Genomic DNA, 25384 nt, shown 5'->3' with positions numbered 1-25384 from the left:
AATGGTTTGAGTGACAAAAAAGCTTGCTTTTAATAAGTCAATTTAATTGACTTATTAAATCAAGATTATCAGTATCCATAGTTGCATCTCTGCCTTCTTACCTCCTCATAGTATTTACGTTCCTCCTCTTCGACTTCTTTTTGTGCTTTTTCCCATTCTTCTTTCAACTTGTCCTGTTCCTTCTGATACCTCTCCTGTACAGTTTGAGATATCAAACTGGAATTAGGATATAAGGGAGGAAATATGTTTCTTTGCTGACTTCAAAGAAGACCTCCAAGCAAAGGTTTCCTTTTAGATATCCTTGCTCAAGTGAGGTTTGGGAAAATACACATTGTAACTATATCAAGATGGTGATAAAATTAACTGAGATGCAGCCAAAAGAAGAAGTGGTAGTCCACTTCTTTGTTTTCTTAACATGCAGGGCTGCTCTGAAAAATGAAAGCTGTATCAGTTTAGCATTTAATCAAAACCTATGATTGCTGTATAAAATGTGTAGCTAACTGGAAATTAGGCCATCAAATACTGAGATAAAATTAAGTCTCAGCCCCAAAGAGCTCCAGCAAGCAAGGAAGTGAGCAAGCAAACAACAACTAAACATTTCACTATATTTAGAAAATTTGGATTTGCATTTTCATTTGGCTAAACTGACAAACAAATTTAACTGGGTTTCATGCATCTATTGGCTTTGGCAGTAATCTAATCTGGATAAACTGCTGCCAGTAACATTTAAATCAATTACAAAAATTATGTCAGCTTATGAGATAAAGAGACAACCTATAAAAGTTCTAAGTGGAGAAGATGATGACTAGTCAAGCAGTTGGTTGCTCTAGACCAGTTCCTAGCCATTTCCATGCCTGCAGCCCCAGGAAATGTTTGATTAATGTTCGCAACTGCTATAAAAGTAATATCACAGTTGAAGATGAAGAAGTCCAATTTCTAATTTTTGATCTACAAATAATGCTGCATGTGAACAAACTGAACTTTAAAAAAAGCTCTTAACTCAGTGCATAAAATGCAATTTTAAACTGAGACTCTAATTTATTCAGAAAAAAATTGAGTGATGATTCATGTTCACAAGCCACTCTTTTTTGCCCTCCCTAAAAATCCATCTTGCACTCGCTGGAAACCCTTGCTCTAGACAAAGTTCTGAAAAGTTCCTTTTTGGGACGACAACTTCCAGAAGCCCCAAGCCAGCATGATAAAATGACTAGGAGCATGAGATGAAAGGAGAGCCAGTATGCTGCCAGTATGCTGCAGTTTGAGCTCTCTGGACTATGACTCTGGAGACCAGGTTTGAATCCCTGCTCAACTACAGAAACCCACTGGTTGACCCTGGGCAAGTCACATTGTCTCAGATTCAGAAGAAAGCAAAGGCAACCCAAAACAAATCATCCCAAGAAAACTGCATGACAGGTTCACCTTGGGGTTGCTACAACTTGGAAATGACTTGAAGGCACACAACAATAACAGTCCAAAAAGCTTTGGTTACCGACTAGAATTATTTTCTCAGAAATATATGCCCTCCCCCAACTCCAATGTATATTACGAAACAAAAGAACACTTCAAAACTTATTAAGTTGTGATTTCTTCAAAGCATGTCTTTTAAAACATTGTATTATTTTCTAAAGCTACAACACATTTTGTCCCAACTGTTAATGATAGTCAGTAATTTTAGAAGCAAGAAGGGACCATGGTTATGCATATGCATCTGGGAATCATAAAGAACTAACCATTAAGGTGTCTTCCTATCAAGTATTTACTTACTATCCTTCCTTCTTTCACCAATGAAAATTTGGGAGCCAGTTTGGATGCCTTAGAGAATCTGACAAAGGTTTATGTGGGTGCTATGTGAGTTTATACAGGTTTATTTAGGGAGTAATTTATTCTCCTGCTGCTCTCCTGCAATGTTCTAAAACTAAGAACTACCCAACCTTCTGCTAACCTTCTAGCCTTCTACTACTGAGATGTTCCTTATAGTTAGTTGGGACATGTAATGTCATGATGTCACACTGCCAAAGTTATTGTTCGTTAAAACAAGAGAAAAAGATAGATAAGCTGGTAAAAGCCAGCTAGGACAGCTATTACGGCAACCCATTGATCCATATCCAAACTCAGAAGTCAGCATATTTGAAGGTCAATTTTATCCTGAGGCCAGAAGATGACAAACATCACTGGGTCAAATATATTGGCTCAGCACTAGTTTGAAGCTACACCAAACAATGCTTTAGCTGTTCTTCACCACTTTAGGCAGACAGCTTCTTCTTTATTTTGAAGAACTAACAGTGGTTTGAAAGTGAGACCATTGCTGGAGTTGTGTCCTCTCATCTATCCCCTCTGGCCAAACAAACTTTGCTACTGTTCCACAAACTTGCAAAGCTTTTAGGTGAGAGAAGAAACACCACCATCACTAAAAGTGGGTGTGGACTCTGGACAGTGAAGTATCTCAGAGTTTAAATCAATCCTTTAAAAAAGTATGTTTTTATCTTACTTCTTTCTCCCCATACTTGACAACCATGTACCGTCTTCTGTTCATATATCTCTGGAGCTGTTAATGGCTTAACATACCCTAACGTCTGTAGTCCAGGGGACACTAGAATTCCTTGGAAGCCTATCAGTCATAGTGAAATCTTCCCTGAAGGCAGCTCACTCAAGATTTAAGAATGCTACCACAGAAGAACTCTGGATATATTTTACGACTCTTTCCCAGTTTAGGTGAGGCAACAGTGTGGCCAAGCAGACCTGTCCAGTACATCATCTGAATTGGATATGCACTGTTGAAGAAGCCAAAAAATCCTCAGCAACGTACAAGGGTTCAAAGGGATTCCTTGGCACTGAAGAGAGGCCACTTTGCAAAGTATTCTCTGAAGGTAGAAAGAATAGGCCAGTCCTGCTATTAGGCAGAGTGAGGCAACTGCCTCAGGAAACCATGTCATGGAAGAGTACATTTTTAGTCATGTAATGATTATTGTGTTTGTTTTACCTCCCAAGAAGAGGAACTTGTGGGACTTCCTGTCTCAGGTGCCAAAGTAATTCATGTGCCTTGACTGGGCAAGTGGGGAATGCCATGTGCTGTTCTCTTCCAAGTAGCAAAATGCCTTGAAAAGACTGAAAGTTGCCCTGTGGAATTCTTTAACACCTGGGCATCTATTTGCAAAAAAGCACCACCCAATTATTGTAGAGAAGGACTTGTAATTAGGATCAATAGACCTCAGACACTGGAAAGACCTTTCTTTGGTAGGTTCACTTTGAAAATCCTGTGTAATAATTTGAACCTATGGGATGATATCACTGTATATTTTAGTGGATAACATTTCCTTCATTGTTAATGCTATTTTGCTTGAGGAGACACTAGATTAAAAAGTCTAAGAAGAAAATGGAGACCTCTTGAGCTCTTTGGGGGAGAGGCAGGATATAAATGTGAGTTGCATAGTGGTTTGTGTGTTGAACTACTACTCTGGAGACCAAGGTCTGATTTTCCACTTGGTTAGGGAAATCCACTGGGTGACCTTGGGTGATTACACACTCTCAGCCCCAGAAAACTCTGTGAAATGTTCACCTTAGGGTCACCATAAACTGGAAATGACCTGAAGGCACACAACAACAACAACAACGAATGTGAGAAAACAATAATGATTGGAGGTACCTGGAGTACGCGTTCTTGTTCGTGCTGCCATCGTTCCTGACGCTTTCGTTCTTCTTCTGGATTCCAAGACCAGCAACCAAAACGCTTGAATAATTCAATGGATACTATTAAAAACCAGCAACACTTACAAGAAAAAAATTATAAAGACTTCTACAATGTATTCAGCTGGGTTACTTAAAACACCACACACAAATTCATACATACAGTACAGTACTTGGCATTTCAATACTTCATAAAAGTAGGGCTCTATGTGTTCACAACCCACTTGGATACAAAGGTACATCTGAATGCACATGAATATTTGCTTCACTGTCTTTGCCCTCAACACAGACCCATACTTCTATTCAAGTATTACGTAAAGAATTCTGAGGATGGAAGAACCTCTTCTTTGGATCATCTCAGAAAGCAGCGGATGCAACCTCTCTGACAAAACTTCCCATTCTAAAGAACCTCAAGGAACTAGAATGCCTCTCTCCATTCATGAGGGATTTTATTTGTCTATGGTCAAAAATCTCACAAAAGTTCACAATTTTCTTGATAGGGTATCTTGATTGGTTGAGATATTCTTTCTTTCAAAGATGATAAACTTCACAAACATTCTTTATATCTCTACTTTAGATTCAGAGGGTGTATTTGCAGAATGTCCCTCATTTACGAGGATCTTACCTCTAGTGCTATGCCAACTCCAGAGATATGCCACAGCCTTCTTGGAGGGCATATCTCAGGAACAGAGCACTGTATTTTTAAACTACTGAGGAACAGAATTCTTGCAGAAAAGTGGTGCCTAGTAGCTGCACCGCCATAAAGAACAGTATAGGCTTGAGAGAAGAGGTGAAGTGACACACTAGATTACCTGTTCCCAGACAGGACAAAAACAGCTGGTGTGTGTGTGTGAGCGTGTGTGAGCGTGTGTGTGTGTGTGACAGAGAGAGAGAGAGAGAGAGAGAGAGAGAGAGAGAGAGAGAGAGAGACTGTCTCCCTCTCTGGAAAAAAACAAAGGAATGAATGGTTCAGCACTCCCCACACTCCCTTTTGCACTTGAAAATGTTGCCCATCCCATTTTAGATATATGTGGTGGCAATCCACGTTCTTAGCTGTTCCCTGAGCAATAGAGGTCATCTAGGAAGGGAAACAGAGTACACCCTGCAGTTCTGGAGCAACTTTCCACTCAAGAAACTAGATGCTGATAGGATCCTGAGCAGAAGGCCTGCCTGGGTAAAATCTCTTAGGGAATCCTAGTAGGTGGTTCCAAATATTCCTAAATCTTGATACTGTTAATGATAATGCAAAGAAGCAACTTACGTTTGACTTGTCACGGTTATCACTGTCAGCTGCAAAGAAAAAAAGAGAATGATAGTAAAACTTTTATGGATGTCTACCCACTGGATTTGCTTATTGGGATTATTTTCCACCTTCAAAAGGATTCCAGAATGTCTAACCATTTAAAACTATCAGTTCAAAAATGGGAATTGTTAGATTTGAGAGGTTCCTGGGCAAGATGCCCACAATGGGCCCTTCTCCATGAATGGGTCTATCTCCTTGCTGTCATCACCCACAGACTTCACCTTCTGAGCCTAAGATGCTCCAGGAAAGGTGAAAGCACCTGCTTCTTCTCCCTGCTCACACAGCTGGGAAAAGACATGGGAGCAGGCAGCAACAGCAAAGAGAAAGAAGGGGGACTGGCAATCTCTGGCACTCATGAAACTATGCCTTTATGATGGCATGTGGAAAATAAAAACAAATGGGCCAGAAAAGAAGCCATCAATAATCTGCAGTGATTTCTCTCAACTTGCTGCATTAATTTCAACAAGAAAAGAAACCTCTGCAGCAAAGACAGTGACAAAATGTACCCTCCACCAAGAAAGTCACCTTCTATACAAACGGAAAAAGAAATTGAATATCAATAAACATGAGTTTCTAAGCTACTGCTAGCTATCAACAGCTACTGCTTTGTGTTACAAGCACTAGCAACATTAGAACGTTAACATGCTATCTATTTTCCACTTTTCCCTGCACTGTGCCATAATGGGAAAGGGAATATGCCATTCCAGCAACACAGTTACCAAAAGAGTCCTTGCCATTTTGTGGGGTGCTTTTGATACCAACAGTCTACTGATATTATAGTTTGAAGCTAAGCACTTATGGAATAGGTTATCCCATGATGTTCCATTAAAAAATAGAGTGCAAGCTCTTTGCCAACTATGTGGCACGAAAAGGCATCTTCTACAAAAGCAACAAGAACAGACACATATCAGCTTTTGCTCCATGACACACATAAAAGAAAGCTACACAGTGTAGCAAGAGGGATGTAGCCCCACCCAAGGCCATCATTTACCTGACTGAGAGAAAAATTGGTAGCGCCGCCAGGAGTTCCGAACCTTAAGCGGAACACTGGCACTGTTGGGCAGCTCTAGTGGATGGCAGAACAGAAACAAAACAAGGAACACAACGCTGTGAAAGCAAGCCAGTGACCACAGAGCAGCCAAAAGATTAAGAAGATTATTAGCCAATGATGTTAAAGGGAGGCTGGTTGGTTGTACTGTAGCAGCTTCCCAGGGGGATCAACTGAGGGCATCTTTGGAATCTTCTGGAGAATGACACTAGAATTACAATTCTAGTGTTGCCAGTGTTGCTCAGTGTGCTAATTTTATGCTATTTGTAGATTGTGTCTTTGTTGCAATTTTCTTGTTCTATTTAAATTTGAATATTGGGGAAAAGGGGAGAAAAACTGAGAAAACCAACAAACAGATGGTTTCTAAAACATTTGTTGTGGGGGAGGAACTGCAGACATGTACAACTAATTTTCTACAGTACTTTGGTTTGCTATAGTCTCCTCTGTACATTGCCCTGCTGTCAATGCCAGAATGGTCCAGAGGGCCAACTATCATTCTTTTTGATAACAATCCTCATTCTTTTGGTTGCATGTTTCATTGATGAATTTGGAGCAATAATAATAAAAAAAGGGCTGTGATCAAGAGTGCTTGGTTCTAAGCATCTAAGTTTTGTTTGTGGCTGTTATGGACACAATCCTTAAATCACCATGGCAGCAATGTGAGATTCATCTTTCAACATGTAGGGACTATAACACTGGAGCTTAACCTGGTATAGTGATCTGTTTATGGGAAGTGAAGAAAGTGCAACAACACCTGTTTAAGTGACTATGGGCCACTAGGTGGCAATAGAGGAAGAGACAGATAGGGTTTCTTTCATTATTGTTCCTATTGTCTGCTCACTTGCTTCTGTATCCATAAAATATTATTCTTAGGTTTTACTTCATTTTGTGCACAACTTCCATAATGCATTCTCATTTATGAAGACAAACTTTATTGATACTATATCCAAACTCCCGAAACCATCTGTTTGTTGGTTTTCAATATATACTAACAGTTATAGGACGCTGTTTCAAATTTCTCCTTAGTACAATAAGCCAGCAGCCTAGACACCTGTCCCTTTCTTTTTCGGGCTCCCATCTGCAATATAGTGATAATTATGCCTTGTCTACATTACATTATTATTATTATTATTATTATTATTATTATTATTAAACTTTATTTCTAAAGTACATCCCTACATGTGTGACGAGGGTAGGAAATGTGATACCTGTGGCCTACATGCGCCTTCCCTTTTTTGTGGACCCCCAAGTCTCCAAACTCTCCCTTAACCCACAATAAGTTCAAAGAACCACCATCAAAATACAGCAGCACGTGTTCTTCCCTGTGTGGTTTCCTACCAAAATTTGGCAGCAAACTGCTAGATTTGCAGGCACTGGAGATTAAGAACTTTGTCGCACAAGTTTCATTTTCCCTGTGATCATATTAATACTGTAGAAGGAAATCCATACATACTGGTTTGGGAGCAGGCCTTAGTGCACATATATTCAATTGTGGGACTGGGGCTGTTGCAGCCCTGGGTGGTCCTGTGCTCTTTTCCCCAGACTACTCCTTAACCCTGCCTCCCAGCTCTACCCAGCACAACTTTCACTATTTAAATTTATGTTCTCTTTTAAAAACAATTTAGCAACCATAGCAATGTTATTTGGTGGTGAGGGAGAAAAGAAAAGGAAGTGCAAAAAGGAGAAAACTGGCATACTTGGGGCTAGTGAGGGGGAGAAGGGAGAGGAAGAGACTGCGACCACATGATGGCCCAGTCCCAGAACTGCAGCTGGAAACGTATCACATGGGAGAGCTAATGCTACAGCAGTGTGATTTGCAGCTATTGTCAGGCTTTGCCCATGAATGAAAAGGTGGGCCACAGCCATGGGTGAACTACAGACCAACTACAGGTCCATTATGATGTTGTCTGATAAGGTTTAGCCATAGACGTTACGATCCTGCTTCAATTCCACTTTTCTAGAGTCGTGCGATAATCTCTTCAGAGATTGTCCCATTGAACACCACAAAGCAGAAGGCAGAGATCATGAAGACCAAAGCCCCTGTGCTGCCACCACCCTCCAGCCCTCTGAGCTGGCTGCTTCCTGAATGCCTCAGTCCATGCATCTTCAGACTCTGTGGCAGGGCCAAAGGTGACTAGCAAAATCATTACACTGCTACACTGACCCTCCCAAAGAGCCTGGCTCTGATGACCCATATAGATCCAGGCAGTCAGGAAGCAGCTGTCTCTATATGCAAGGCATAGTTTGCTGCTAGCAGTGGTGGTGTATTTTTAACAAGAAAAAATTAAGTGTGGCCCTTGAACACTGGAATGACCCAGAAAATGGTCCCCTGTCCCATGTAATTCTCCACCTTGATGAATAACTAGTCTGAAGAAGATTTTAAGTTTCCCTGACCAGAATAAGGGTCTTAATTTTTCTTTAGTTTTTAAATTTTTCTGAAATTATGATCAAATATCTACTGTGGCATTAGTAAATTTTAAAGAAGAATGAAATGTATTAAGGTACTTTAGTGAAGAAAACAAATTATGTCTTCTTCAATATTTAGGTCATTCCCTGCTGGATGAAATATAAGTTCTTCCTCCTCCTCAGGCTCTTATGACTAATGCTGAAGGTTGAAGTGTAACTTACACACCAATGCCCCCTCCCTTCCTGTTTGTTTACCTTGTGGGGCAGAATTCTGCAAAACGACTTGATTCATCTCAGGGATCTTCTTCAGAAGTGGAAAGATTATGCCTTCATCTTGTTCAGGAGCTTCCAAGGTCTCTACCTAGGCCAATTTTGAACAGCAGAATTCAGCATCAAGGAAAAAAAGCATACAAAAGTAGGTCAGCGTAGCAACTTCTTTTAGTACTTTATATCTGTTGAATGGCTGTTGGCTGAGATCTTAATAGAATGGGATATATCTGCTCTACAGGCTTTCCTGGCTGAATTGTATTTATTCAGTCCATGATTTATGCAGTGTTTTTCCTATCCAAATGGATATACATCAAAGTGGCTGACCTAAAGACAAATTAAAATAAAACATTGTACCTAAATGACATTCTTTTCATTTTTTCACCAACTGTATGTACGTCGTGGCAGACCTTTACTTGCCTACAGACAGAAATTAGGAATGGAAATACACAAAAAACGGTGGCAGAACATTTCAATCTCCCTGGGCATTCCATCTCAGACCTCAGAACAGCAGTTCTTGAACAAAAGAACTACAAAGGTAGATTTGAAAAAGAAACAGCAGAATTGGAATTCATCCAAAACTACAGTCCCTCAGCAATGGATTGAACAGAGATAGTGGCTTCCTTATTCATTACACACATTTCAGCACTACCTGACTGCATCCTCAGGGGGGCATCCTCCACTCATCTATTCTATTCACCCACAGGATAGTTTCCACTGCCAACTGGTCTTGCCTCTTCATTTCAATACACACTGGCTACAATGTTCATTAATGACCATAGTTAAAACTAGACTTGCTACTTCATTTCCATACACAAAGGATTTTGAATTTGAATTCAAAATCCCAAAGAGAAGAAATGTCTGTCCCTGTTTTCCACTCCACTATATGAATTTGAGGAAGTAGACTGAAGTCTATGAAAGCTCATACTGCCAACTTCTTTATTTCACTTAGTCTCAAAGGTGCTACAAGATCTCTCTACATACATACAGAGATTGTGTAAAACTCACACCCATTTTGCATTGGCTAACATCATTCAGTATGAATATACTTTACTATTGCCTTTCTGTGCTCTTATGTCATCTTCCTTATCACTCCAATGGGAAGAAAGGCAATATATTACACTAATGTATCTGCTCTGCAGATGCATAAGCATATCTACTCACAAGCTAGAACCAACTAGCAAAGGATCCCTCTTGAGTGAAGTGAACATTTTCTGAAGTGAGGAGGACACAAGTGTTTATTGGTTTATTAAAATATTCATATCCCAACCTACATCCTAAGATCTCAAGGTGGCATACTAACTAATTAAAAGATTTAAGCATATTAAACAATTTAACACAGTGGTCCCCAATCTGTGCTCTCTAAGGGATTTTGGACTTCAGCTCCCAGAATCCCAGACTATTGGCCAACATGTCTGAGGCTTCTGGGAACTGAAGTCCAAAATCTCTTAAAGGGCACAGTTCACGAATCACTGATTTAACAGATTAAAACAGGTTTACAAAATTACAACAGTTTAATACCATGCCCATTTGGAATAAACTAGGACTCAATGGCTTTAATAAAAAGTCATGTATTTACCTGGCATGAGAATGAAGCCAGTGCTAGCACCAGACCTACAAGGTGAGGCAATTCCACAATTGTGGTGCCACAGCCAAGAAGGATCTCTTGCACTTAAATAGTGTAATGCCCAAAATGCTGGGACACAGAGAAGGGTCTCCCCAATACACCTCAGTCGTTGAGCTTAGGCAGATTATGTAATGAAAGGTGCTCCCTCAATATTGAGGTTTCACACCATTAAGGATTTTGAATGTCACCACCTGGACCTTGAATTCAGACTAGATATGTATTCTCTTTTCATGGGCACGTGCCATCTTCATATGATGGAAATATGTCCTGGCATTTCACCTTATTTTCACCCTTGTACTTCAGTGTATCATGCTACCTTTTGTAGAACCGGTGCATCCACATCCTTCTGCTGTCTTGTTTCAAGTTTCTTCAGTTCATCATCTGAATGAATTTCCTTGGAATGGTTACTAAAAGAAGAGTACTTCATACTGGTCACTGTAGAGCTGACACAGGAAACTGCTGTGCTGAATTCTTTGTGGTCTGAAGCTAATCCCAATGGACACAGAGAAATTGAATTTGTACATTATTAGGTATGCAACTTGCCACTTGCTGGGCCTGAATGGTAAAGTGTACTTTTTGTTCCTTCTTCCTGTCCACTGCCTCCTCCCAAGCCTACCATCAATGCTGTCTAATCTCCTACCCCACAACCATGCATCTCGCCTCTCTATGTGTTGCTGCCTGACCAGAAAAAGGCAACCTGGGCAGCCCATTCTAGTATTTTAAGCAAGAAAAGCATAATATGATCTACTCAACATTCTCTGTCTTTGCAAACACAGAGAGAAAGTAATGGAGAAGCAAGCTAACTGTGGAGACAAAATAGGGGCCTTAATAAGTGCCCATTGACTTGCACATGCTTCCTCTAAGCTTATGATTATATTTTTCCCTATTTTCAGTGCAAGAACACACGAAAGCACATTATAAGCAGATCCTATTTGTAATGAGCCTTCCATCAGAAGCAACATTAGAATGGATCTATTTTACTGGACCACATGGCCTATTTTGTACAAAGAAATGCCTTTGTATGGGCTGCAACTGATACTGAATGGCCTGCTTGTAGCACAGGGAGACATGATAATTCAAGGCCTACATTCGTGACTTCACTGCTTCATTTTCATGTTGAGCTTAATCAGACTAGGGAGATCCTGCGAGAAAATGGGAGTTTAACGGGAGTTAAACGAGATTTGGATTTAAACAAAACTTGCAAATTGGGGAAGTTTATCACACTAGGGGATTGCCCAAGTGAAATAACACAAAGTTAATCCGAACCCAAAGCAGAGAAAAAACATCAGCCTTTTTACTTTTGGGTTGTTCCAAAAGTAAAAAGCTGCTGGTTTTCTCTGCTTTGCATTCGGATTAACTTCGCGTTATTTCACTTAAACTGCGTCGTCTGATAAACCTTGGGCATTTCTGGGTTTAACTCCTGTTTTCCAGCGGGATCTGTGATAAACTCCTATGTGAAAATCACAGAAACCTGGCTGTATCAGCTCCTATTTCAAGAGATCTAACTACCACTCTTTTACAAATGGCAGAATTCCACTTGGCCAATATGTCCCTCCCATGACCCTTTCTATAAGCCAAGAAAGGGAAGTAGCAATAGCAGTAGCATTTACATTTCTATACCATGTAATTGTGAATTCAGCACTCTCTAATTGAGGTTTACAATCTGTAAGCCAATTACATGCCACCATTTTCCTCAGGAAGTTAAGGCTTGCCAGACATCTCTCTCCTTACTCACTAGTCCACACACACAATTAAGTAACAAACCTGGAGGTGGCCTTTCTGAATTGTTTTCATCTTTTTGGTTGGTTGGTTGATCTTCAGTCAGGGAGTCCTGCAGAAGAACATTTACATTATTGTCAAACTAGAAGTGGAACAAATGCAGCTATTATGACGTTTTATCATGCAACAGCAGAATTAGTTAACTAAGCCAGATATTCTAAAGCAGTTCTTTAAAATACCCACTGACTTATGCAAGTTAGGCTGTTCCATAGCAAATGTTTTGAAGGGCTGCATTACTGAGCCAAACAGATGCAGGAAAAAAAGAGAGGAAAAAGGCCACAACCAAGAACAAAACACAAACAGAATTTCAATATTACCTCACATACAATGCTTTTTAATGGACTCACTTCTTCACGCAATCTTCTGCCAGATAATAACTAAGTGATCAAGTAATGAGAAATCAAATCACAAAGCAGGGGTATATGAAACTCAAGTTCCTACCCGCAACCTCTGAGAAATTTATCTAAATTTTTTAGGATGCTTGTCTCTTTTGAAACCCTTGAGAGGTTTCATCTAAAAAGGAGCATCCATTTGCCTCAACATTTTACTTCAGACAAAATTTTCTGACATTTATGCATTTGTTTATTGAATCGTTCCTAACATAGATAGCAGTTCAGCTAGCTAACAATAATAAAATTCAAATTCAAACAAAACATAATTAAAATATAGACAGCACATAAAAATAATAATAGAACCCAACCATTTATATTCCTTCTCAGCAGCAGCAGCACTGAATAAATCTACCTTTGCCCAGCCAAAGGCCAACAAAGAAGGGGACAGCGTAATCTCCTTGAAAGGGGAGTTGCAGAGCCTAGGAACAGCCATTGAGAAAGTGCTTTCTCCTGTTCCCATCAAATGGAGGAGAGACCAAGAGAAGGACCTTCCCTGAAGACCCCCAAATCCCTGGAGCTGAAACCCGCCATATGTTCCAGCACCTTGTCCAAGAAAATGCCTTCTTTGGAGGTTTTTAACAGAAGCTGGATGGCCATGTCTCATGGATGCTTTGATTTTGAGTTCCTGCATGGCAGGGGGTTGGACTGGATGGCCCTTGTGGTCTCTTCCAACTCTATGATTCTATGAAAACAATACTGTAGAATGGGCAGAAGATATTGGATATAGTGGAGATGGGGAAGGGAGGACTTTAAACAAACCAAAACCAAAACCCAGAGCTCTCACCATCACCTATTTTAGCCATGATGAAATTTCAGTTGGCTAATATGCCCCTTCTCCTGATGCTTTAAGAGAAAATGCATGTGTAGTAGGCCTCTCTTCTCCTCAAGAAGTCAGAAATTGTGGGAGATCCATCTTCATCTTCACTCCCTCTCTGCAATTCTGCTACTCTTGTCAACTATGTTTGCTTCCCTTAGATTTCCTTGGATGGTTTTAGCCATGCAGGAAGCTTCACATTTGTCATGGGAGTTCCATGAGACAAAACTCAAGGATCACTCAAAAGCAAGGTAGCAAAGAATTTCAACTGGCTCTAGTAGGGAAGAAATAATTCAGCTCAGAAAATAATAGTAATCTTGCTATATACCTCATTCTGTCTCCAGAAACACAAGGGCAATAAGACCCTTGAAATGTAGTGAGCAGGTAATACAAAACATATGCTTTGCTTCCTTGGTTTTTGGAGAGTATACAACCTAATCTATTAACCCCAGATGCACTGAGTTTCAGCAGGTCTGATTTTTATTTAATACACTGCCTGCTAGCACCCCACTGAGAGCTCTTCCTATCCAGTTTCCCTCTCCCTGCTCTCCTCCGCATTTATCAGTGCTACCTCTTATTTTCTCTTCTAGAATCAGTAGCATCATACACTGGGTAGAATAGTACTGACCAAAGGCAACCATTATGTAAGCAAGTTTGATTAATAAAGGAATATACCCATATTTTAAAAATATAAGCAATGGTCATACTGATGACTGCTGGAGCCAATACTCCAGAGAAAAACAGATTAAATGGAAAGTATTTGGATCAGTACAGTACTAGAAACAATGATTCTTGTCACTATCCAATGGAAATGGCAGTTTCCACTCAAAGACTTAGGAGCTAAACAGACCGCCCCACTGGAGTGGCCTGCTGCTGCCCCTTCCAGCACCAGATTGGGGGTGCATGAACTACATGCTGCGACCCTGATCTGGCATTTCCGTGGTGCAAAAGGGAGCTGCAAAAAGTGGCTTCTTTTTGCGCCATGGAAAGAATGCCTTTGCTGCTTCCGTGGCACCTTCTGGTGCTGCGTCATCTGGATGCAGTGCCAAAGGAGTGCAGTGAAGCCACCTGCCCACCGCACAGTCGGGCGCATGGCATGATGGCAGTTTCAGGGTGTGCGCTATTCTATGTGGACACCACGCCCCCACTCTGCCCTGAGGCTGATATAGAACGCTGGTCTGTACAGCTTCTTAATTCCATGAATCCAAAACTGATTCCAGACTAAACTAGATATGACATTAAATTACATAAAGGTAGCACACTTCTACTTTAAAAACCATGTTACTAGCAATCAGTGCATGGTCAAGTTATATTTTTGACAATAATTTCCAGAAACTTCCAGCCATCATTGTTCAAATTAAATTTATCAGATTCTGATAGCAGCCTAATAGGAAGCCTGAGTGTCTCTTGAAAAGCAAATGACAGATTCAAGGAGGACGTTTTTATTGAGCCATAGTCCAGACGATGCTTAGGGTCTGCTAATAAAAACATGTATGTTGATCATATTCATATAATTAAATGATATCTGATTTCATCCTAAACCGGTAGTTTAATTGCCTACATGGTTAAACCAATCAAGTTCTCTCACCCTGCAAGAGATTCATCATCTTCCATATCATGCTACCAAGAGGGTAAGATAATTTTGTCACATTTTACTTCAAAATGCAGCAATCATTTAGACACTTATTTAGGCACTTTTGGGTCAGCTAGGGATAATCTGCACAGTGAAAAGACATGTACATACATAAATACACCAGCAGATTATATTTGTGCCCTGTTTGGTGAAAAAATCCACAGGCACAACAAGCTGAGTGGAAGAGATTTCCTATTTTGTTGTTGTGAGCCTTCAAGTCATTTCTGATCAATGGTGATGTATCACGGGGTTTTCTGAGGCTGAGAATGTGAGACTTTCCCAAGGTCATCTAGTGGGTTTCTATTGCTGAACAATGAATCAAACCTTGGTGTCCAAAGTCATAGTCCAATGCTCAAACCACTACACTCACTGCTTCTTTGGGTTTCATACTAGTACCTCATTCACATAGAAAAGTTCCAGCAGTTAAAATTTGATCTTGCCATCTCAAGAAAATCATGCACACAGAAGAAAAGCTTTAATTGTTGGGCAAAGCATGTGACTTTTAGTAAGCCAAGCACCACACGAACTAGAAATTCTTAACTTTGTTAAGAATTATGTGATTAGTTTTAGCATGGTTTTCCTCTTTTTCCTTTTGCTACAAAGAATCTAACCAAGATTTGAGATAAATTATATATTTAACTAGAGATTCAAGTCTGAGTGTTGGACTAGGAACCCAGGAGATCATGGTTTGAATCCATGCTTAGCAATGGAATCCTACTAGGCAGTGGTATCACTAAGGGTATGTGGGGATGCAGACCGCACCAGGTGACACCCCAGAGGAGTGGTAACACCTCGTTGGGCCCTCCTCCCACTGCGGCCAAGGGGAGAGTACACCCCTCATGGCTTCACCATCATCCTGAGAGGGAACCAAGGGGGTAGTGGCAGAGGGAGCAGGTAAGCAAGGCACTGGGAGAGTAGGACAAGGTAGACCACCAGCAGCCCTCCCCAACCAGATGTCACTAAGATTGATGACACCACTTCCACCAGATAATCTTGGGCAAGTCCAAACCTCATTTGAATAAATCTTGCCAAGAAAACCCTGGCATAGGGTCACCACAAGTTGGTATTGTCTTGATGGCATGTAACAACATAGATTTAGCTCACCACATCACTTAGAAACAAATCATATCTCTCATGTAAGAAATACTTAAGTTTTTAAAAATCTAGACACTACAGAGTCAAAGAGTTCTTTAAAAATGTTTTTTGGGGAAAGAGGTAGGAACAGAGATCGGAGAAGCTACTTTTTGGACAACCTCTAGAGTCCCATAGATATCCTGGTCACTAAGAGTTGTAGTCCACAAAACCAAAGAACTTCAGAATTGAAACTGACTCAAATTACTGGAGGCTGTCAATGAAAGAAATCAACAAATAAAGCATCCTTAACAAATGGCCATCCAACCTCTTTAAATAACTCTAGTAAAGGAGAGCCTATCAACTTCCAAATTAATCTGTATAAAAGTATACAGTTCCATGTAGACTTTTGGAAAGTTCACAATTAAGGTGAAACCAAAATGCAACACACTTTTGAATGAAGACTTTCAACATTTATACAGACAAGAAATAGACTGATATTTCCATTGTTAATCCAAGGTACCAGCAAGGGAAAGTAATAAATATGTACAATAAGATAGCTGAAGCCTGAGGGGCAGTTTGTTAGTGTGGAAAAAAAAAGAATAAAATAATGCTCTTCAATTAAAGAGCATCACTATATGAATGCCAGGTTGCAAATAAGTTTACTTCCCCAGCACAGATTCATTTAAATAGATAGTTGTCTGTTAGGCATTTCTAAATCAAAACTGCACATTTCAAAATCTAATAGGACTCTAGTAATGAAACTGTCAGTTTAGATTTTGTTACTCACTTAGGAAATTCTTTTATATCTTTGGGAACTTCGTGCCTGTGAACATCTCCTATGCACCTCAGATGAAAATGTCTTTTAGGTTCCAAATTTATAGCACTGCAGTGAGCTAAAACCTCAGCTGAGCATTTAGATGTACAGTACAACAGATGTACAGACAAGCAAAGGCCTGAAACAGACAGGCCAAATAGAAAGGTGGGAGACTGCACCAGCATTGTTCATGCCAGGACCGTGACAATTGCAGTCCCAATCTGGGCTGCCACTGCAGTCCTCAACCAGGCTGCCAAAAGTAACGGATTCTGTCTCCTCCTTCTTGGCCTGGCCCTTTGCAAATGATGTGGCCTTGGAATGGCTTTAGGCTGCATTTGGAGTGAGCATCATGTAAATGGCACACTCCCAACAAGGCCTAATTTTGCCCCTGTGTTTTGGGCCAAAGTTACCAAAGGATTGTGGACAAAGCAACTATTAGAGTTCTTAGTGTGAATGATATTCAGTGTCTCACTTTCTGCTATGCTAGTAATTTAGGGCCTGAAGGATAATCTCATTTGGAGAGCAGAATTTTTATTATGGAGCCATGCCTTCATTTTGCCCTCCTCAGCTCCACCACTGCCTAAGCTTCAACTATATTTAATATATTCTATTGACATTAGGAAAGTATCGTCAGTTAATGACTGAAGACGGTACTGCAGGCTTCAAGCACATGACCTCATTCAACTTAATAAATAAATAAAAGACAAAACAAATAGCCCCCAGGTATGTGCCCCTAGTGTCCCTTAGTCTGTATGCCATGTTTAAAAGTCTCACATTTATGGCCTTCTGACAGGCAGAAACAGTAATTCTATGGTTACTATACATAACCCATCCTTCAACCAAATTCTGAGAGCAGCTTACAGAACCAAATATAAGCAATATAATTAAAACAAGAAACGTGTATGTACCACACTATAACTACATACTTTCAAACTCCTCTAACTCTATGGGGGATTCTCACCAGATTATTGGCATTCCACATGAAAGACCCAAACAATCAGTCCCATTCAGATCACTGATAACTGAAAAATGATCCCAGCTGGTGGGATCTGCTTACAAATCGGTGGTTCCCACATGGTGAGAGAACATTTCAAGGACAGATGAAATGCATTATGAAAGAATTTGAAAGCACAAACCCCCACCCCAAGCCAGAACACTTCAATGATTTTGTCCTTACAGCCTGTTCTCTGTGTTTATTGTGCTCGATGAGTCTCTTCAGAACAAGTTCAGTACTAGTCACATCTTGCTTCTCCTCAACTGAGACACCATCTGCTTCCACCACATAGTTGGACTTTGGCGATCGACTTGGTGAAGGAGCAAAAATTAATGCTGTGCATTCTCTCTCTCGCTCCTCCTCCATTCCGTTGATGGTTTCTCCATTCATGCTGACTTTTCCATCTACCTGCAGATTTGTTTTAAAACAAAGAAGATGACATAAATTTAAAGATGATGAAGATGATATTATTATTATTATTATTATTATTATTATTATTTAAAAATCCCTTTTATTATTTCCAGTCTGAAAGAGATGAAGGATTTTTTTTGGGTAATATCATTGTCTCCAAGCACTTGTACAGTATACAGCAAACTTGTCCTAGGTGAATATTACTGTATAACAATAGTAAGATATGCAATATTATGGATATGTTTAAGGCAGGAGTTCCTGCCCATACCCCCAGGGGCTGTAAGATGGAATTTCAGGGAGTGCAACAAAGAGTGGCTTATGTCCTTGAGCAATGAGTCATGGGTAATCACTCACTTTTTTCTGTATAAATTAGAATCTAATTGCTTCAAAAAGACAAGGGGAATTGGAAGTATAATCCGATGGCAATCTGAACGCAATCATGGGGTTTAACGTTATTGCGTGATAACCCACTACACACAAATTTGGGCAATGGGAAGTCAGTCCGAACGCAATCATGTGGTTTCACGTTATTGTGTGATAGACTCCCACATGCAAATTTGGGCAATGGCATGCTATATTCAGGCAATGGGGAGCCAGTTCAAATGCAATGCATATTCACGTAATTTCTCAAAACTAGCGACTTTAAGTGAATGCATTCTGGCCCCACTTTCTTTTCAATTGAATTTAAGAGAAATTCCTCCCGTTTGATAAACTCCATTTACAAAAAAAAAAGAAAAAAAAGGAAAAAGAAGAGGAAGCCATGCCAACACAACAGTTTTCTCTCACTTCTCCCACCTGGAAGAATGCTAGCTAGGACAGCAAAGGCAAGAGGTTGAGAGATAAAGGTAAAGAAGAAAAAGAATTCCTTTCATGTAGCTTCTAAATTACTTTGGCACTTTACTTCTAAAATTACTATTTTATTTTATTTATATTTTAACAACAACCATTACATAAATAAGATAAATTGGTTTATATTAGCCACATTTATGTACTTCCTTTCCTCCAACAATCTGAAAGGAGTGTATATTGCTCTCCCCACCCTCACTTTATTCTCACAACAACCATGTGATGTAGGTGAAGCTATGAGAGAGTTAACAGGCTGAAATTTCCATGGTTTAGTTGGGACTTGAAGCTGTTTCTTACAAAAGTTCTAAGTCCAGCATTTTAATCACTACATCATGCGCTTTAATCCATTGAAATACTTGCAATCAATTAAACTACCAAATAGGCATTGCATCATCATCATCATCATCATCATCAATGCAGTTTTTAAAACTTGTTGCAATGACTCACCGATTCAAGGAATTCAACCTACCTTAAATGTTCTGAGAACTTGCTGGGTGTTTTTAGGCTGCGAGTAAGGCTTGGGTGTCAGCATAGGCACAGCCTTGGAGACAAAATGTTTGCTTGGAGAGGTGCGGCCTGTCGAAATGCTGGCTTCTGATCCGCTGGTGGGAACAATGGTTGCCTCAACCTTGGCAGTGTATTTGGGGGCAGGAAGTGACTGTTGCCGTAAATATCTCAGGGGATTTGGGTCCTTAGGTGGGGATGATGAATTTGGCTCGGCTGAATGGCTTCTCTCCAGAATTTTTGGCATCTCCAAGCGTTCAAGGACAGCTTCACTAATAGTGAATCTCTCAATGTACTGTTGGAGAATACTGTCCGCTTCCTCACGTGACCGGGCATTCTTGTATGCCTCATGCAATTCTCTCTCGCGCCTTTCTCTGTTTGGGGTACAATAGATACACAATTGCAAAATGATACAGTGTTCACAGCATTGGGCACGTTTACAAAAAGAAGAAAATCTCACTCTTTTCCATTTTCCAATAGTTCTGGGCAAGAGAGCATCTCATCTCTACCTCACAGTTCATCTATACATCCTATCTATACACCACAGTTTACCTAACATATCCCATCTCTACTCCAAAGTTCAGTTTACAGCAAACTCTAAGCCTGTACCAGTTTATGGTGCAGAGCAGAAACTGTCTAGTTGCATTGTAGTCCACACCTCCAATGTAAAATACATCCTGCACACTAGGGATGGAAAGAAATTTCACTGAACTCAATCACACACACACACACACACAAATAGGAATTTCATATCTCATGAGACCTACTGTGAGAAAATGCACACATTGATATGCATTTGCAGATCTGTAAGGCTTACAGGGCATGTATGAGAAACAGCACAAAATAAGGTGCATATTTTAAAATGGAAACTGTTAAGATGCATATGATTGAGAAGCAGAAAGACAGTTTAGCCAAAAGGAAAGTTGTATAAATTAGCTCAATTTCACAAATACATGTACAAAGAAGAATGTAATATAAATGTGAAGGAAATTCAGTACAGGAAGAAAAGACAATGCAACCCAATATGAAACAAGGACAACAAGAAAATGCAGATGGGATTCAGAAAATCTCAGAAAAATTGAGAAAGAGATTTTCACATCCTTAACAACATACTTTAACATTAAGAAAAATATTTAGGATAAATAATTTCCCCTGATATGCTAGTTTTATACATAAATGTATTTTCCCTCTGTGAAGGGCCATTCAAACAAGCAACCGACCCTGTCTCCAGGTGCACATGGATACACACATACACACACATAACTGCAACCTAAAGTAATACCATCTTGATAAAGCTGTCCTGTGTGATTCTTCTGATTATGGAACCTAGTGAACTGAGGATCATATTACATGAATCTGTACCACAAGTGTGTAGTAAAGTCCTCCTTATCACTTGGCATAGTGAAGCAGATGGAAGGTTGTTTGTTCATCTGGCTGAGATTACACTGCCCTCATGAGATTCAGAGGACCAGCTCCTGCACAGTGATGACCTAAGGCCAAGTCTGAGGCCCAGTTCTGTTCCCTATTAACACAGAATACAGGGGAAGTAGTTCAATGTGCTCTGCAGCTTTAAGCAATTTTCTTATTATTATAATTAATTAATTATTAATTAAATTAATAATTTAATTAACAAATTAATTAAATTATTATCAGAGCCAGGTAAGGTAAGATGGTGGAGGCAGCCAGATGTTGCTCCCTTCTCTCACGTGCCTCTTTTTGTGTAAAGACTAGGGATAAAAATCTTCAACAACTTCTTACTCGTAGGCAAGATGAGTAATTTCCAAAGTTTTTTCCCTGCTAGGTGAGATTGTGAGAGGTTTTGTGTATTTTCTGATGATTTTGCAAAGTTTCGAGATTTCTATTTTTGAGGGGAAAGTGGTTTGCACAGAAAATGAAGCCTTTTATAAAGACATACTTATTTTTAAAAGATTCTTTGTACAAATGAATTTTTCACAAAAATGTTCTGACATGAAAAATAAATTTTAGAGCAGCTGACTATTTTCACACTTGGAAACCTCAATATGTTGAGACACCTTTTTTTTTGTTAAGGATGGGAAGATTTAAAAGCATTCCTAACATTTTTCAGAACTTATTTGAATGGGGTCTATGTGCTCGATACGCACGATTATCTTGTATATCTCGTTTCTGGGTGTTTTGTTTTGAGTGGTTGGGTGTGCTTGAAGTCGTGATTTCTGTGGTCCTCACTAGAAGGTTTTTCAAACTGGGGGCATGGTATGGTGAGGCTGAAGTGTGTTCATATGTTTTTGAATTTTCTTGGTTAGTCTTCAGGTTTGTCGTGCATCAGTGAAATAGCAAAACAGTATTTCAATTCAAAAATGATATTTCATTAATTCTCTCATGTACTATGATGTTATAACTCTGTGGAGATTATCATAACAAGTTTATTGTAGTTAAAATGCCGGTCAAAAGCTTCAGAAGGTGTGATAGCTGGTTGCGCTTCTGAAGCATCACTGAAGTGTCCCTTCTCCTCTCCTGTTGTCAAAGCATTCACGGAGCAGCCATTTCTTCATAACGGAAACTTCTATTATGAAGAAATGGCTACTCTGCGAACGCTTTGCTGAGGAGAGAGGATGCTTCACTGATGCTTCAGAAGTGCAACCAGCTATCACACCTTTGCGCCTCTAGAGCTTTTTACCGGCTTTAACTATGGTAAATTTGGGTGTGATAATCTCCTATTTTTAAAACAAAAAATAAAAAAGAAGAAAAGGGGGCGAGGAGGCTGAAAGAACTGTCTTTATCTTTCCCACCATCTATTTTGAAGCCATCCAGCATGCAAATACTGCAACCTACCTCTCAATAAGATCATTTTCAGAGTGTAAAAACAACAACAGCAGCAGCAAAACCCCCAAAACAACACAACCTACGGAGATACACACATACACTTTGGATTTTTTTTTTAAAAAAATGCACTTAAAAAAAGTGTTTCAGAATTTTAAAAAAGAAGAAGAAACAATTGGATGGTAGGAATAAAGTCTCATCTGTTGCCAGGAACTGCTAGCAAATAGTCCAGGATAACAAAAACATGTTTGATATATTTTTTTAAAAAACAAGAATGACAGCTACAAACCCTGGTACCTCTGACCACATTTGTCCTGTCTCCTTTCCCCCTGTCTTTTATTAAAAGAACTTACTTCTCTTCCACAATTTCTCTGTAAGTCTTGATGCTCTTCCTTCGCTCACCGGCTCCCTCAGCTCCAGTTAGTAACCTTTCCATCTTCTTTCTTTCGGCTTCTTTTTTCAGTAAGTCCTGTGAAGCACTTCTCCGTCGACTCTTCCACCGGGCTAAATCCTACAGGAGGAAGAACAAAAAGAGGGGGAATCATAACTAGCATGCACAGCACTACCAGTCTACAACTCTGTGCGGAAACATGATCTTCAACTATTGGGTTGTGGAGATCCCTAAGAGTTATAACAATGGCATCAGCATCATTTTTTGGGTTTATCTAGAATAGAGGTGGGCAACACATGGCCTGTGGGCTGCATGTGGCCCCGAAGACTGCTGTATGGCCCTCAAAGACTCCCCAAATCACACTGTTGGATTTTCACTACTGAACCAGGAAAGCTTGATTATGTTAAATGACTTCTAGTGTTTTGTCATCAAATTTCAGCAGCAAATTAGGAAAAATCCATTTAAAGCAAGTTAAATGTTTGCTTTGAATGGGGGTTTCCCACTGAAATATGGCAGCTTAATTTGTCACTGAATTTTGGCAGCATGTTAGAAGGACAATAGCTGGTTCCAAGGGGGCAGTATTGGCTACTACACTAGTTAGTGGTCTATTTCCACACAACCGGTGCTGAATTTATGTATGAGAGAAAGAGATAGAAGGGCATATGACAGGATAGGCCTTACATATCTACATCTGTACACTGTTTTGAAATATCCAAGATACTTCATGAGTTTCTTACCTAGGTCAGTATCCTAATAATCTCCAAACTACAGTGTGTAGGGACAGAGACATATGAGATTATCACAAGGAGGATGGGATAGAGATGGGATCGCTATCCCGTCCAGTGAGTGCGTAAATCACTTTCACACTGCAGTCTGCTGAATAGCACTTTTAACCATCATCTGAAAACGCTTTCAGATATCATGGTATTAATGGGTTTTTCCATTAATACAAAAGACTGCAAATGACGACTGAAAGTGCTTTTAGCTGATGGCTGAAAACACTTTCCAGCTGGCTGTAATGTAAAAGTGATTTGTGCAATCACTCTCACTCACACCTCACTGCCGGGTTAAATGTGGGTCATATGTGAAAGTCCTTCCTGTGATCAGGTGGGAAAGATGGAACAGGGATGGGACAATGATGTCCCATCCCTCATGTGATAAACTCCATTATCTTCAAATGGCAGCCAGTGGGAACGGAGTGGCTCAAGAATGCCCACTTAATAATGGGAAAGGTACAATTTGAAGAAAAGACCTCTTTGTTGGTTTTACTATTTCACTGATGCAACAAGTGTGCACCAAGGCTGAATGGAGATTTGACCTCAGGTTTTCCTGCTTATTCAATTTTTGGTCTACCATTCCACACTATCTCTTCTTTCCCATTTCTGCAATTATATCAAAATAAGAATGAGAAAGAGATGTAACAAAATTGACAACTTATTCAAAAGGAGTTCCTCTGTTACTCTGAAAAATGGTTTGTTTCAGTACCACTTGATCAGATTATACTGTAAAACAACTGAATAAACCCAGCTTAGTGGATAATGGTACTGAACAGTGACCTGTTTTTTTAAAAATAATATGGAAAACAGACTTTGTTATGTAGGCTTGCAGCTACGTCACAACAACTCTATGAACTTTTAACTCACATCTTGCCATCTATCTTCATCTTCCTTCAGCTGGTGGTGAATAGTCTGCAGCTTCTCATGGCGTGCTTTGCTGTGTGGCTGTATCACAGTAGCCTCATCCACACATCTCATGTCAAACATGCTCACGCTCCTGAAATGGAAAGCAAAAAGGGTTTATCAATAAGTAAGGGAGCTGTTTATTATCAACGCGCAGGCCCTGAATATTTCAGCCACAGGAGGGTGCTAGAGCAAACTTAAACACATTTGGTCCTGAGGAAACTTTTGAAAAATCAGGGAACTGGAGATGCTTTTGGAGGTGCATCCAAAGCCTTGGCCGGGTATGTGTAGCGCTAAGCACTAGCTATACCAAAGCACATGCAAACTGGCTACTTATGGTGCATGCCAGTAATGCTGCGAAAGAGAAGAATTGGAGGTATGTCCAAAGCTGCTTTTTTTAAACTTCACAACTAATATGAATTCAACAAAAGTCCTGTACAGTACCTGATTCAGCTGTCACTTGTTTAATATGGGGTAGTGGGGAACACATTAAGGAAACTGTTTTAATACTGTGGTTATGGCAGATCTTCTTACTTTTGGACATTTCTCAGGCCTTCTCAATGAAAGGTTCAGTAATAGAAGGAATCCTGATGGACAGGTCACCCAACTACACCTTGCAGTCAAAGGGAATGGGAAATGTGGTTTTGGCTACATTTTACTTTTAGGCCATTCTAGGTTAATTCATATTATTTTTCCTCGTTTGTTAACCAACATTAATCTAGAGTTCCCAGGTACATCTTTAATGGAGTACACAGGGGTGTCACCAATGGGCTAGGTGGGGTGGATTGCACCAGGTGGTACTCAAAGGGGATGGGTTACACTACTGTGGCATTCACCTACATCCCTTTAAAATGCTGATGAGGTGGTGTGAGTCTCAGTGGGAGGAGAGAGGGGAGAGCCCAGTTTTTTTTTTAATTAA

At 40.0% G+C, this 25384-nt stretch overlaps 1 protein-coding gene across 10 annotated transcripts in view; it reads right to left on the bottom strand.

Annotated features, from left to right (window-relative positions):
* Positions 1–25384, bottom strand: part of LIMCH1 (LIM and calponin homology domains 1) — a 240122-nt gene that overhangs the window by 18705 nt on the left and 196033 nt on the right. For 7 of the 10 annotated variants that reach the window (XM_089525160.1, XM_089525165.1, XM_089525166.1 and 4 more), the window contains 11 exons: positions 24430–24559; positions 22749–22906; positions 19562–19970; positions 18019–18243; positions 12432–12491; positions 12100–12166; positions 10652–10821; positions 8697–8802; positions 4946–4974; positions 3644–3727; positions 102–194 (listed from right to left, as the gene is read on the bottom strand). In XM_089525160.1, the coding sequence (XP_089381286.1) occupies positions 102–194; positions 3644–3727; positions 4946–4974; positions 8697–8802; positions 10652–10821; positions 12100–12166; positions 12432–12491; positions 18019–18243; positions 19562–19970; positions 22749–22906; positions 24430–24559 (1531 nt within the window). The remainder of the gene's footprint in view (positions 1–101; positions 195–3643; positions 3728–4945; positions 4975–8696; positions 8803–10651; positions 10822–12099; positions 12167–12431; positions 12492–18018; positions 18244–19561; positions 19971–22748; positions 22907–24429; positions 24560–25384) is intronic. The other 3 variants (XM_089525164.1, XM_089525162.1, XM_089525161.1) reach the window with 2 other exon arrangements.

The sequence above is a fragment of the Sceloporus occidentalis genome, unplaced genomic scaffold, assembly GCF_023333645.1.
Source record: "Sceloporus occidentalis isolate IW3139 unplaced genomic scaffold, rSceOcc1.0.p SCAF_5, whole genome shotgun sequence".
In the NCBI taxonomy this organism is placed as follows: domain Eukaryota; kingdom Metazoa; phylum Chordata; class Lepidosauria; order Squamata; family Phrynosomatidae; genus Sceloporus; species Sceloporus occidentalis.
The sequence above is the reverse complement of the archived record's forward strand: the minus strand, read 5'-3'. Positions and strand labels throughout refer to the sequence as shown.